General features: G+C 43.1%; 1 protein-coding gene across 2 annotated transcripts in view; it reads left to right on the top strand.

Moving 5' to 3' along the window:
* Nucleotides 1–597: 597 nt before the first annotated feature.
* efr3bb (EFR3 homolog Bb (S. cerevisiae)) overlaps nt 598–15,952 on the top strand; it is a 49,931-nt gene continuing 34,576 nt past the window's right edge. The window contains exon 1 of one of the 2 annotated variants that reach the window (XM_063001474.1): nt 598–1,065. In XM_063001474.1, coding sequence (XP_062857544.1) covers nt 1,059–1,065 — 7 coding nt within the window. In that variant the 5' untranslated portion in view covers nt 598–1,058. Of the gene's footprint in view, nt 1,066–5,446; nt 5,600–15,952 lie in introns of those variants that run through there. The other variant, XM_063001473.1, reaches the window with a different exon arrangement.

Raw genomic sequence — 15,952 nt, forward strand, 5'->3', positions numbered from 1 at the left:
TTGAGGAACAGCTTCTTCCCCAGACCTGTGACCTCCATCACTCCCTCTGTACACCCCTGCCCAAACCGGTTTCTTACTGTATACTCATTGATTTGTAGTTTTTAAAGCTTCTGACACTTTGCAATATTACTTATTATTCACAACTCCTCCATAAATTGCTTTTATTTATAATCTTCAATGCTGTTCAGTCGTATTAGTGTGTTTACTATTTTCTATTCTTATCTGCATGTGCAATATTTAATAACTACTATGTGCAATTTTCGTAATGTCAGTATTATTATATTTAACTTTTGATGTACTTCTTTTAATCCTACGTATATATATATAATTTTGAATCTTGAATCTATTCTGTTGTTTAAATGAAATATTATTAGACTTATATTATCAAACTCTCCTTTTACCACTTAAAAGCAACTGATGAATCAAAGAAGTAAAGAGAAACATATGATTCTGTGTTTCTAAATGGTGTAAATGAGAAAATAAGGTGTAAAAGTAATTAAAGTTAAAGCAGAGGTGACTGACACATGAGTGTATAATGAATACCAGCACATTACTGCAGTGTCAGTATGGAACTAGAAAGGAGGAGGTGGATGATTAGTGGTTATAAGAACCAATAGATTAGTCTTGGTTTATCAGCACATTGCAAAATGTTTGTATATTTTATATATTAATGTGTTAGATTATAGCAAGGGGTGAGAAAGCGTTTAGATTTGGGTTGAACTGTTTGGGCAGTGCTAGCAACAGGCTAGCTATAAGTCTTAAGCTGGTTAAGTACAGCTCGCAGCAAATTGTAAATATATGATCAATATAACTACACATTTAGCCGGAATTTTCAATTATTAGGTCAAACTTAATCTTAGTAAATGCGGCATTATTTCGGCGGGAGTAAAACCAAATTGAAAGGATTATCGCCATAGGCCGCATGTCATCCCGGACTTTTCCTGTGGGTGAACACCAGGAGAGGAAGCAAACCGCGCGGACTGCACTTCGAAAATCTCCGGTTAGCTAGAGCTGGCTAACACTAGCAGCCACTTCCTTTGCAGTTTTTAGTGCAAACAATGGCTGGTAAGTTGCTGTTTATTTCGTGTTTTTATTAATTTTATATATTTTTCTGTTATAATTTGTGTTATTTCTTTTAATAAATGCACATTTCCTGTATGGAAGTGCAGAATTAACCGCGATTGGCTAATCGAGTCGTAAAGGTTTATTTACATAGATTGTTTACTTACACGGTTTAGTGATTTGATTTAGTTCAGGTTAAAATCTGACACATTTAAATGCTTCAATAGACATATATTCTTATATTTCTGACTGTATAAACATTGATTTGTAGTTTTTAAAGCTTCTGACACCTTGCAATATTACTTATTATTCTATTATGCTGTTCAGTTGTATTAGTAGTGTGTGTTCACTATTTTCAGGTGGAATTAGGCTTTAATTCCCTAATTTTTCCTTTTTGTTCATTTTAATTAAAGTAATTGACCCTGTAAGTCATTAATTCTGTGTTGCAGTTTACACACATACTCAGAAAATGAACTATAGTTTCATTCCTTAATGGTAAATACAGTAAATAAAATCCTTTCTTTCTGTATCTTTTGCATTTGCTTTCAGCTTTTACACATATTAAATTACAAATAATATTTTATATTTAATAGTGTGTCTTGGTATAGTGCTGTATGACCAAATTTGTATCAGTGGTTTTATTTATTGTATGACTTGGACGTTTTATATGTCTGTGGCTGATTTTACTGTCAGAAGTACATTTACATTTTCTGCATTTAGCAGAGGCTCTTATCCAGAGCGACTTACAAAAGAGCTTCCACAGTAAACATTTAATTACTCTAGTTTAAGTAAACAACAGTCCAAGAACACACATCTGCTGATTTTTCAAGAAATGAATAAGAGCGTCAGTAATAATAATAAATAAATATTTCTGTAAGGGTGAGAATAACTAAATTCCTTTCTGTCTGTATCTTTTACAAATAATATGTTATATTTAATAGTGCGTCCTTTAATAGGTTTGCTGGGTTCTGGTGAAATCAGTCATAGATGCCCTACTACCTCTCTCTTATTTATATTTTTTGCAATTAATTCTATGTGCTATAAGTTACAAGAAAATGTATATAAGTTCTTCCCTGGCCTGCATTTCTCATTTCATTTGCATTATGTATGTCCTGCTTTAGATAAGAAACCTATTACATAAATAAATGCGTGTTTATTTATAAATAAAAACCAATTCAAACTCTTAAAGAAGGCGTAGGTCTTTTGGAGAACCCTGCTCCAAATGATGAGGGGTAAAAGTATTACATTTAAATCCATTCATTTGGACCTGGAAAAAAGTTTAACTCCTCACTCACTCACACTCACTCACTCACTCACTCACTCACTCACTCACTCACTCACTCACACACTCACTCACTCACTCACTCACTCACTCACTCACACACTCACTCACTCACTCACTCACTCACTCACTCACTAACACACTCACTCACTCACTCACTCACTCACTCACTCACTCACTCACTCACACACTCACTCACTCACTCACTCACTAACACACTCACTCACTCACTCACTAACACACTCACTCACTCACTCACTCACTAACACACTCACTCACTCACTCACTCACTCACTCACTCACTAACTCACTCACTCACTAACTCACTCACTCACTCACTCACACTCACTCACTCACTCACTCACTCACTCACTAACACACTCACTCACTCACTCACTCACTCACTAACACACTCACTCACTCACTCACTCACTCTCACTCACTAACACACTCACTCACTCACTCACTCACTCACTAACACACTCACTCACTCACTCACTCACTCTCACTCACTAACACACTCACTCACTCACTCACTCACTCACACACTCACTCACTCACTCACTCACTCACTCACTAACACACTCACTCACTCACTCACTCTCACTCACTAACACACTCACTCACTCACTCACTCACTCACTCACTCACACACTCACTCACTCACTCACTCACTCACTCACTCACTCACTCACTCACTAACACACTCACTCACTCACTCACTCACTCACTCACTCACACACTCACTCACTCACTCACTCACTCACTCACTAACACACTCACTCACTCACTCACTCACTCACTAACACACTCACTCACTCACTCACTCACTCACACACTCACTCACTCACTCACTAACACACTCACTCACTCACTCACTCACTCACTCACTCACACACTCACTCACTCACTCACTAACACACTCACTCACTCACTCACTCACTAACACACTCACTCACTCACTCACTCACTAACACACTCACTCACTCACTCACTCACTCACTCACTCACTAACTCACTCACTCACTAACTCACTCACTCACTCACTCACACTCACTCACTCACTCACTCACTCACTAACACACTCACTCACTCACTCACTCACTCACTAACACACTCACTCACTCACTCACTCACTCTCACTCACTAACACACTCACTCACTCACTCACTCACTCACTCACTAACACACTCACTCACTCACTCACTCACTCTCACTCACTAACACACTCACTCACTCACTCACTCACTCACACACTCACTCACTCACTCACTCACTCACTCACTCACTAACACACTCACTCACTCACTCACTCACTCTCACTCACTAACACACTCACTCACTCACTCACTCACTCACTCACTCACTCACACACTCACTCACTCACTCACTCACTCACTCACTCACTCACTCACTCACTAACACACTCACTCACTCACTCACTCACTCACTCACTCACACACTCACTCACTCACTCACTCACTCACTCACTAACACACTCACTCACTCACTCACTCACTCACTCACTCACTAACACACTCACTCACTCACTCACTCACTCACACACTCACTCACTCACTCACTCACTCACTCACTAACACACTCACTCACTCACTCACTAACACACTCACTCACTCACTCACTCACTCACTCACACACTCACTCACTCACTCACTCACTCACTCACTCACTCACTAACACACTCACTCACTCACTCACTCACTCACTCACACACTCACTCACTCACTCACTCACTCACTCACTCACTCACTCACTAACACACTCACTCACTCACTCACTCACTCACTCACTCACACACTCACTCACTCACTCACTAACACACACACTCACTCACTCACTCACTCACTCACTCACTCACTCACTCACTAACACACTCACTCACTCACTCACTCACTCACTAACACACTCACTCACTCACTCACTCACTCACTAACACACTCACTCACTCACTCACTAACACACTCACTCACTCACTCACTCACTAACACACTCTCACTCACTAACACACTCACTCACTCACTCACTCACTAACACACTCACTCACTCACTCACTCACTAACACACTCACTCACTCACTCACTAACACACTCACTCACTCACTCACTCACTCACTCACTCACTCACACACTCACTCACTCACTAACACACTCACTCACTCACTAACACACTCACTCACTCACTCACTCACTAACACACTCACTCACTCACTCACTCACTAACACACTCACTCACTCACTCACTAACACACTCACTCACTCACACTCACTCACTCACTCACTCACTCACTCACTAACACACTCACTCACTCACTCACACTCACTCACTCACTCACTGTCTTAACCGCTTATCCAATCAGGTTTGGGTGGGGGGTGCTGGAGCCTATCCCAGCTTTTCAGTGGGCGCAAGGCACACAGTAACACCCTGGATGTGGCGCCAGACACACATACACACACACCCACACATTCACCTGAAAATATTAATACGTTTTATATTTTTGGGACCGTTCAGGCCTCTTTAATAGTCACTCAGCATCCCAGCACTATTCTGTACCCAGCTCTGGATCTGCCCTCCTCTCGCTCACACTTTTTTCCTCTTTTTTTTTTCTTTCCTAATTAACAAACATGTCACTAACAATGCCGTCCACTGTGTCACCTCTGTTATTGTCAGGCCGAGCTGTGAGAGAGGGGAAGGACCGAGGAGTCGGGTGATGCTTTACTCGGCGTGGTTTAGGTCTCTGAGAGAGACTCGCGGGGTGATTCTGAGAGGAAAAGTATTCGGATGAGTTTATTATAAGATTGAAACGTTTGTGTTCTGCTTTGCGAGGGTTTTTGTGTTAGGTGTGAAGCTCGGTGCTGCTTCTGGACTTGTTGTGCTCTTGTTGTTTATTGAGGAAGGTTTCCGGGTAAGATTCTGACCACATCATTAGTGAATAGTTTACTTGTGTTGCTTGTATAGTTGTACTAAATTGGCACATGTCATTCTGTTATATTGTGAGGTGACTTGAATGACGGGTCGTTTATTTCTGAACTTTCTTGTCAGAGCAGCGTAAACTTGCTTTATTTTTATTAAGTTCCAAAAGTCGCACCGGTGTTGTCACGCTTGCGATTTAAGTGCAGTATTATAAAGTCAGAATGCCAGTCGGAATGCCAGCGCCGCCGGCTGTTCTTGAGCCTCTTGCCACCCGCAGGCTGGCACCGAATTACCGAAGCCTGTTGGATCACCGCCAGCCCCGTGGTAAGAGCTCCTTTATCTCGTGTTCTTCTGTCTCTTGTTCTTTCACTCTCCGACATGCCCGTCTGTGCGTCTCCTCGGCTATTTAATGATCTAGTTATCCGCTCGCTGTGAGAGGAAAATAAAAACTATTTTAATGAGGTTCATTAAAAGTTAAAATGGCACTTGAATTGTTTTTTTATTTTTATATCGAGCGCTTTATCCTGGTCAGGATTGTGGCCGACAGTAAACACCGGGTGCAAGTTCTGCTTAGATTCGAACCCAGAACTCATAAGGCAGATTATTTAGACGCTCTATACAGAGATTACGTCACCTCAGACGAGCTGAAGCGGCACGACTCCCTTCGTGTACCGAAAACGCTTAAACCGCCCCTGACCAGCCTGAATTTACAAATAAACTCCACTCGTATAATTACACCTTTATACAGAGTAAACATCAATGATCATTTATTTACATTTGAAAAGAACTCCGTTGGTTGCTCCGCATTCCATCTGTCCGCCACGTTTGTCGTTTTATGTGAGAAGAGTCGTGCCGCACTGAATGCTGGGATTGCCCTCAGCGCTGAGGAGGCGTCGGACGCTCCCTCGTCATTCGGTCAGATCATCACTCAGAATTAAGGCGCCTCAGTAGGAGCATCTTAATTCAGGGATCTGAGAATTTAGACACGCCCTCTTCCCGGGAGTGTAGGACGACTTATAATGCATCTGTGTAGAGAGTCGGTCTACTCGCTGGGAAAAGACGTCACCGGGACCTCGCCCTGCACAGACTGAGATTTTTCTGCATTCTCTGAATCCTTTCACAGTATTATGTACGGTAGATGGTGAAATACCTAAATTCTTTCCAATCTCGACACTTTAACCCCATGTAGGGAAAGTTGGTGGTGTGCAATTAAAAATGGAATCTCCTTAACCCTCCTTGTTTCTACACTCATTGTCCATTTTATCAGCTCCACTTACCACATAGAAGCACTTTGTAGTTCTACAATTACTGACTGTAGTCCATCTGTTTCTCTGCATGCTTTGTTACCCCCTTTCATGCTGTTCTTTGATGGTCAGGACCCCCACAGGACCCCCACAGAGCAGGTATTATTTAGGTGGTGGATGATTCTCAGCACTGCAGTGACACTGACATGGTGGTGGTGTGTTAGTGTGTGTTGTGCTGGTATGAGCGGATCAGACACAGCAGCACTGCTGGAGTTTTTAAACACCTCACTGTCACTGCTGGACTGAGAATCGTCCACCAACCACAAAAATATCCAGCCAACAGCGCCCCGTGGGCAGCGTCCTGTGACCACTGATGAAGGTCTAGAAGATGAGCGACTCAAACAGCAGCAATAGATGAGCGATCGTCTCTGACTTTACATCTACAAGGTGGACCGACTAGATAGGAGCATCTAATAGGGTGGACAGTGAGTGGACACGCCACACCACCACCATGTCAGTTCTGAGAATGATCCACCACCTAAATAATACCTGCTCTGTGGTGGTCCTGTGGTGGTCCTGACCATTGAAGAACAGGGTGAAGGGGGGGATAACAAAGCATGTTGAGGAACAGCTGGACTACAGTCAGTGAGTGTAGAAACAATGAGGTGGTTTTAATGTTATGGCTGATCAGTGTATAATACAACACTAAAAAGGCTGGAGGGTGGGAGGAGCGTCGGCGTCCCTCAGATCCACGACCACGCCCCGCGTCCTGCTTCATCCCGTCCTCTCACCCACTCAGAGCCTGAGATGTGTGTTTGGGAGGTGTGTGCTGCCGCGTGGAGAATCAGCATTATTTTGGTGAGGCTGAGCGCTCGAGGGATCTCCGCCGGAGAAAGTCAAGGTCATCATGTCTCGTCGGTGCTGCTTCTCTGCGCCCGTTTGAGCGTGTGAGCCGAGGAACCGGGGGTTTTAATCCTTTTTGTAATAGAATCGAGCTGCAGCGCGTGTGGGAACGTCGCCGTAGCTGCAGCGGAGTAGCGGCCGGTTAGGACGAGAGCATCTTTACCGTCTCCACGTTCCATGTACGGTAAGCACTGCAGTGTGTGTGTGTGTGTGTGTGTGTGTGTGGAAGACGAGTGGAACGGCTCGGATTAGCACGTTTACGTAAGGATTCTATACGTCCGGCTGCTTTCTACGCTGTGTCCTTCACGCCGGTCCTCTGCAGCGCTGCGGTCAAGCAGCTCTCGGTCGTGATGCTCAGCAGTCTGTCTCAGCGCGTTATTTTATTATTTGATCATTTCGACAGTACTGATGTTTATCCGCCAACATCTGCACGCACGTCGTGTAAACGGGATGGGAATGTAAGTCTGCTGGAGCGAGCCGGCCCTGCGTGGGATTCAGCTGCGTATTTTGAGTGCCGTGCGTCGAGCCGCGTGATTGGACGAGCTTCGGGCTGACGTACGCCGCTGTGGGAGGGTTGGCATCGATTTTTAGTCGAGTCTCAGCTGAGTTTTATGGCTCGAATGTGCTTACTTCTGCTTCTGGAACTGACTCGGCAGACTCAGCAGTTGCCCAAGTGTGTGTGTGTGTGTGCGAAAGGTGTTTCTTACCTTTCGTCCAGTGAATTGCACCCACCGTGACCCTGACCAGAATAGAGTGGGGGTAAAACAGACAATGAATGAAGGATTGCTTGTTCAATGGCTGCGTTTATTTGGTGCTCGGGTGGTGCCCTGTTACGTTATTGGGGTTTGAATCCCAGCTGTGCTGTTGTCCAGCTGTGTCTATGTCTCAGGAGTATGACCGAAACCCTGCGACAGATTGGTGCCCGGAGTCTTCGGGAGCACTGGTCCCACTGTGACCCTGACCAGGATAAACTGGTTTCAACATTGGAAGTACGAGTGCGTGTTTAACGGCTGCGTTAATTCAGTGTGGCGCGCTGTTACGTTGCTGTTATTCAGGTTCGAATCCCAGTGGTGCTGTCGCCCGGATGTGATTGACTGATGCCCTGCGACGGATTGCCGCCAGAGTCTTCGGGAGCACTGGTCCCACCGTGACCCTGACCAGAATAAAGCAGTTAATTTGTTGTTTACTTTGTCCAGTAATTATTCATTTAGCCTCACAGCAAGAAGGTCCTGGGTTCGATCCCAAGGTGAGGCGGTCCGGGTCCTTTCTGTGTGGAGTTTGCATGTTCTCCCCGTGCCTGCTCCGGTTTCCTCCGGGTGCTCCGGTTTCCTCCCACAGTCCAAAGACGTGCAAGTGAGGTGAATTGGAGACACTAAATTGTCCACGACTGTGTTTGATATTAAACCTGTGACCTGATGAATCTTGTGTAATGAGTAACTACCGTTCCTGTCATGAATGTAACCAAAGTGTAAAACATGACGTTAAAATCCTAATAAACAAACAAACAAACTTAGTCGTGATTTTTGTTGTTTACTTTGTCCAGCAATTATTATTAATCCTTTATAACGTGATCATTTTCTGCAGTTTTATCATCTTTTAAAAGCAGAAGTTAAACATATTTGCGTATTATACATTATTAGGTATTACACATTATACATATTATTGTTACATATACATTATTACATATTATACATATTACATATACATTACAAGTTATACATTATACAGTACATACACCGCTTTATCCTGGTCAGGGTTGGAAGAAACACCCTGGACCGGTCACCAGTCAATCACAGGGCAGATACACATTCTCTCTCTCACACACACACACACACACACACACTTACTTTTATATATTTAATAAAAATATAATATATAAATAAGGCTATATTTAGCTCCAGTTTGCCTGACTGTATGTTTTAGACCTGTGGAAGGAAATCGGAGCACCCGGAGGAAACCCACATGAACAAAGGGAGAATATGCAAACAAGGTTTAGTTTGTGTTAGGTATAGTACCATTATGTCTGTACTGTAGTATCAGTCTGGAATATTTGTTTTTTAAAATACAGTTATAATGCTAGAGTGTGTTTTAATGCAGGAGATTACGCACCATCACGATTCCCTGTAGGATGGGTGGAGGAGGATGGGCAGGTTCGTACGTTATGTGTGATCTGACTGGCAGAGTGAATCAGAGACGTGTCGGTACGCGGTGCGTTTACTGCAGGATGACCGCCGCTGAATCCGTCTCTGCTCGTCTCGTGTAAAAATAGCAGAAAAGTGGGTTTATCTGCCTCTTCTATAACGGCGCTGAGGGGAACGACGTTTTCTCCCGCTTCTGTTTCCTCTCCTGATGTGGAACCATTAGTGCGGTGTGTTTATGCTGCTGGGTCTGAGCCGAGAGGTAAACAGTCGCTGGAAAAAGTTTGGAAAGGAGTTATTTTTATTTTTAATTTACTTAGATATAGTGGTAGATAATTGATTAAATAGACAAATATTAACAGGCACATAAACATGAAATGAACTTGTTCACGTACAGCCCCATGTGGAGGCTTTGTTACATAGTGTAAACCACAGTGGGACCAGATTTCCACAATCTTCATTAATTAAGTACATTTCGTTTTGTTTCTCGTTTAGATGCATTTTTTGTGTTCCCTGGGTCACGGTAAAAATCACAGACAAAATGTGGGTTGCTTGAAAAAAAGGTTTAACTGCATTTTTTAGAGATACAAGCCAGTTTCATTGTTTTATTTAAACTATAATGACAAAATCTCTGTTTGGTAGCTCTCAGTGACACCAGCAGATAAAACATATAAAAAATGATAAAAATAAGAAAAAATGATTCTTCATTTCTTAATTAAATCACCTCAGCAGATCTGCAAGTCCTTTCGCAACCCTCATTAATCTTATTTGGGCTTCCGACCAGCGCCGAGAGCGCACTGACAAGTCCGCCCCCAGCCCTTCCAGTCTATTTCTTTGGGATTTCCGTAAGTCGAACGTCCTGATTTCCTGTCGAATCATTTTAATCTGCTCTCAGTCGCGGTGGAATTAAAACAGGATGGATTTATTCATATCCGGCAGCAGGGGGTCGAGTGGGAGAAAGAAAAACACGGCATGATGAAATGATAGTCGTCTTTCATGTAGTGATCAAGCTCCTGTGGCGGTCGCTGTGTTTTCGAGCCATTTCATGAGCACATAGTGGTTTTGAGCAGGTCATTAGTTACAGAAGTTCTGAAAGACCTTGAGAAGTACAGTCATCCGGACTGTTATCAGCGAAAGATGCACGAATTAAGATCTGTCATACGACCATTGACTAACTGGCATATATTGTGCTTTGAAAATGACCTTTGCTACCATCATATAGAGTGTCTGTGCTTGACTGGCCTGCCTGCAGTCCAGATCTCTCTGTTAGTGTAGATCAGACCACAGCAAACACAGACTTTCCACTTGCAAAACACTAAGCACATGAATACCCTGGACAGGGTGCCAATCCATTGCAGCCGTCCCCCCTTAGACATAGCCAGTCATGAGCAAGCCTTCAGCCTTACTGTGAGTTTGTGATGGCTGAGAGGAATGCTGATGCTGATTGCAGACTTGAGATGAATCCCTTGGCACTGTAGATGTACAAAGTCAGCTACTGACTCAGGTTTGCCTCGGCAGCAGTTCATTAATCGGATGGGAACGCTGGATGCCTCTCAATTTAAAATAAAGTCTTGTTAGGACCTGTCAAGGATCGTCATGAGGAACTGAATTCCATTCAGTGCATAAAAAGTCTCCGACTCCGACCTCACATGGTGTTTTTTTTTTTAACCAGCTGATTAGGAATCTGAAAATGCAAAAACATTTACAGTCTGCTGGCCTTGACATCAGTAAAATCTTTGCGTAGCTCTTTAACACGATGTGCATGCAGGACTGCCCAGGAATAACCATGCACGGCTCCATGATTGATCTGATACCCCCTGGTCAGTCCCTTTTCTCTCAGCGGTCAGCTAATGGGTTGCCAGGCTGGCGGTGAGTTTATCTGTAATGAAGAGCAGCCGTGTTGTCCTGGATCTGCCTGTCCCTGTCTGTTCAAGTGAAGACAGATCGGCTGTACATGCGTAGCAGCACCAGTGCCCAAAAACTGCCATTCACCCAGTAACACTCGCCTACTTAGACCCCTACCACCCACACGGAGAGAGATGCAGAGAGACACGAGGATAAAACGTGTATATATACACCAATCAGCCATCCTTGTTTCTACACTCACTGTCCATTTTATCAGCTCCACTTACCATATAGAAGCACTTTGTAGTTCTACAATTACTGACTGTAGTCCATCTGTTTCTCTGCATGCTTTGTTACCCCCTTTCATGCTGTTCTTCAATGGTCAGGACCCCCACAGAGCAGGTATTATTTAGGTGGTGGATGATTCGCAGCACTGCAGTGACACTGACTTGGTGGTGGTGTGTTAGTGTGTGTTGTGCTGGTATGAGTGGATCAGACACTGTCCACTCACTGTCCACTCTGTTAGACACTCCTACCTAGTCGGTCCACCTTGTAGATGTAAAGTCAGAGACGATCGCTCATCTATTGCTGCTGTTTGAGTCGCTCATCTTCTAGACCTTCATCAGTGGTCACAGGACGCTGCCCACGGGGCGCTGTTGGCTGGATATTTTTGGTTGGACGATTCTCAGTCCAGCAGTGACAGTGAGGTGTTTAAAAACTCCAGGAGCGCTGCTGTGTCTGATCCACTCATACCAGCACAACACACACTAACACACCACCACCACCATGTCAGTGTCACTGCAGTGCTGAGAATCATCCACCACCTAAATAATACCTGCTCTGTGGTGGTCCTGTGGGGGTCCTGACCATCGAGAAACAGATGGACTACAGTCAGTAATTGTAGAACTACAAAGTGCTTCTATATGGTAAGTGGAGCTGATAAAATGGACAGTGAGTGTAGAAACTAGGAGGTGGTTTTAATGTTATGGCTGATCAGTGTATGTTGCACTGTGTGGAGTTTGCATGTTTCCTCCCACAGTCCAAAGACGTGTAAGTGAGGTGAATTAGAGATACGAAGTCCTACCTGTCCCGTCATAAATGGAACCAAAGTGTTAAACATGACGTGAAAATCCTAATAAATTAAAAGTAGGGAATGCCTGTGAGAGCTGTGTGTGTGGAAGTGATTATAAGCTACACGCTGACGTAGGCAGGAGTGAACCAGGACGGAGGGGGAACGTTATAATTACAGACTTTCCTTTCCTCTGTTTGGAGATGATTTCTCTCGTGTTTAGGTTTTGGTTCGGGTTTAGACGTACCCCGTTCTCCTCTCGGCGCGTTTAGAAGGACAGACGTGACTCAACACTGCTGAGACGCTCCAGCCAATCGGACTGAAGCAAACGTTCTGCAGATAAGCAGCGGGTGTAAAACCATCGTGACTGTCACTAGCGTGCTTCGGTTGTTTGTTGTTTTTCAAGGTTAGCGCGGCTAGTAGAGAGTAGAATCTTGTTCTGGTGCGTTCTTCTCATGTTCTGGTTGACCTGAAAAAAGGTGATGCCACCTACCCTGTGCTAGCTGTGGTGAGGGGCGCAGTCAAACACAGTGATGCCAGCAAAGCTTGTGACACTTTAAATACACAGTGGACCCTTGACTTATGAATGTAATTGGTTCTGAAGGGCTGTTCGTTAGTTAAACCTATTTTTCCCCATAAGAAATAATGTAAACAAAATTAATCCGTGCCAGACCTCCCAAACCCCCCCTTACCCCTAACCTCTCTAATGTCTTAAATGCTCTTTTTTATTATAAATACACGTATATTTTCCCTTAATCTTAAGTTATAGAATAGACATTACTGTAATAAACAATAATAAACAACAATACACAGTAGTACTGTACTGTACATAAACACACATCACATTTCAGTACAGTACGTGTGCTGCACCATACACCATAATACATTTCCTTCTTTTATATAAAATGTATCTACCAGAGACAACAATAACTCTCATATTTCTCTATTATTTCCTTCTTTATTTCAGTAGTGTTGTATTTTGTAGGTGTAATTGCACTAAGGAAAGAATACTTTACTGAGCCGATTTCCTTCTTCTCTCTCACTCACTGTCCTGATACACAGTGACACCTACTGGCAGGAGTAATTATACAACAACAACAAAACAACGCTTTATTTGCACCTTCTCTGGGGACATTTTAATATTACATTTTACAAAATATAAAGAAAGCACCGTAAAAACACTGTCCGCTGTCCTAATGTTTGCTCACTGTATATATATATATATATATATATATATATATATATATATATATATATATATATATATATATATATATATATATATACACATATACAGTACCAGTCAAAAGTTTGGACACACCTTCTCTTCAATGGTTTTTCTTGATTATTTTTTATTTTCACATTGTAGATTAATACTGAAGACGTCCAAACTATGAAGGAACACGTATGGAATTATGTAGTGAACGAAAAAGTGTTAAACAAACCAGAATATGTTTTATATTTTACCAACTCTACCTCTGCACAGCACAACTGATGCTCTCAAACACATTAATAAAGCAAGAAATTCCAGAAATTAACTCTAGACGAGGCACAAACGTTAATTGAAAACCGTTCCAGGTGGCTACATCATGAAGCTGATTGAGAAAATGCCAAAAAGTGTGCAAAGCTGTCATCAAAGCAAAATATGCTACTTTAAAGAATATAAAATATAAAACAAGAAAAACCACAGGAATGAGAAAGTGTGTCCAAACTTTTTACTGGTATTGTATGTATATGTGTATATATATATATATATATATATATATATATATATATATATATATATATACAGTGTATCACAAAAGTGAGTACACCCCTCACATTTCTGCAGATATTTAAGTATATCTTTTCATGGGACAACACTGACAAAATGACACTTTGACACAATGAAAAGTAGTCTGTGTGCAGCTTATATAACAGTGTAAATTTATTCTTCCCTCAAAATAACTCAATATACAGCCATTAATGTCTAAACCACCGGCAACAAAAGTGAGTACACCCCTAAGAGACTACACCCCTAAATGTCCAAATTGAGCACTGCTTGTCATTTTCCCTCCAAAATGTCATGTGATTTGTTAGTGTTACTAGGTCTCAGGTGTGCATAGGGAGCAGTTGTGTTCAATTTAGTAGTACAGCTCTCACACTCTCTCATACTGGTCACTGAAAGTTCCAACATGGCACCTCATGGCAAAGAACTCTCTGAGGATCTTAAAAGACGAATTGTTGCGCTACATGAAGATGGCCAAGGCTACAAGAAGATTGCCAACACCCTGAAACTGAGCTGCAGCACAGTGGCCAAGATCATCCAGCGTTTTAAAAGAGCAGGGTCCACTCAGAACAGACCTCGCGTTGGTCGTCCAAAGAAGCTGAGTGCACGTGCTCAGCATCACATCCAACTGCTGTCTTTGAAAGATAGGCGCAGGAGTGCTGTCAGCATTGCTGCAGAGATTGAAAAGGTGGGGGGTCAGCCTGTCAGTGCTCAGACCATACGCCGCACACTACATCGAATTGGTCTGCATGGCTGTCACCCCAGAAGGAAGCCTCTTCTGAAGTCTCTACACAAGAAAGCCCGCAAACAGTTTGCTGAAGACATGTCAACAAAGGACATGGATTACTGGAACCATGTCCTATGGTCTGATGAGACCAAGATTAATTTGTTTGGTTCAGATGGTCTCAAGCATGTGTGGCGGCAATCAGGTGAGGAGTACAAAGATAAGTGTGTCATGCCTACAGTCAAGCATGGTGGTGGGAATGCCATGGTCTGGGGCTGCATGAGTGCAGCAGGTGTTGGGGAGTTACATTTCATTGAGGGACACATGAACTCCAATATGTACTGTGAAATACTGAAGCAGAGCATGATCCCCTCCCTCCGGAAACTGGGTCGCAGGGCAGTGTTCCAGCATGATAATGACCCCAAACACACCTCTAAGACGACCACTGCTTTATTGAAGAGGCTGAGGGTAAAGGTGATGGACTGGCCAAGCATGTCTCCAGACCTAAACCCAATCGAACATCTTTGGGGCATCCTCAAGCGGAAGGTGGAGGAGCGCAAAGTCTCGTATATCCGCCAGCTCCGTGATGTCGTCATGGAGGAGTGGAAAAGCATTCCAGTGGCAACCTGTGAAGCTCTGGTAAACTCCATGCCCAGGAGAGTTAAGGCAGTTCTGGGAAATAATGGTGGCCACACAAAATATTGACACTTCAGGAACTTTCACTAAGGGGTGTACTCACTTTTGTTGCCGGTGGTTTAGACATTAATGGCTGTATATTGAGTTATTTTGAGGGAAGAATAAATTTACACTGTTATATAAGCTGCACACAGACTACTTTTCATTGTGTCAAAGTGTCATTTTGTCAGTGTTGTCCCATGAAAAGATATACTTAAATATCTGCAGAAATGTGAGGGGTGTACTCACTTTTGTGATACACTGTATATATATATACACTGCTCAAAAAAATAAAGGGAACACTAAAATAA

The sequence above is a fragment of the Trichomycterus rosablanca genome, chromosome 9 (genome assembly GCF_030014385.1).
Source record: "Trichomycterus rosablanca isolate fTriRos1 chromosome 9, fTriRos1.hap1, whole genome shotgun sequence".
In the NCBI taxonomy this organism is placed as follows: Eukaryota; Metazoa; Chordata; class Actinopteri; order Siluriformes; family Trichomycteridae; genus Trichomycterus; species Trichomycterus rosablanca.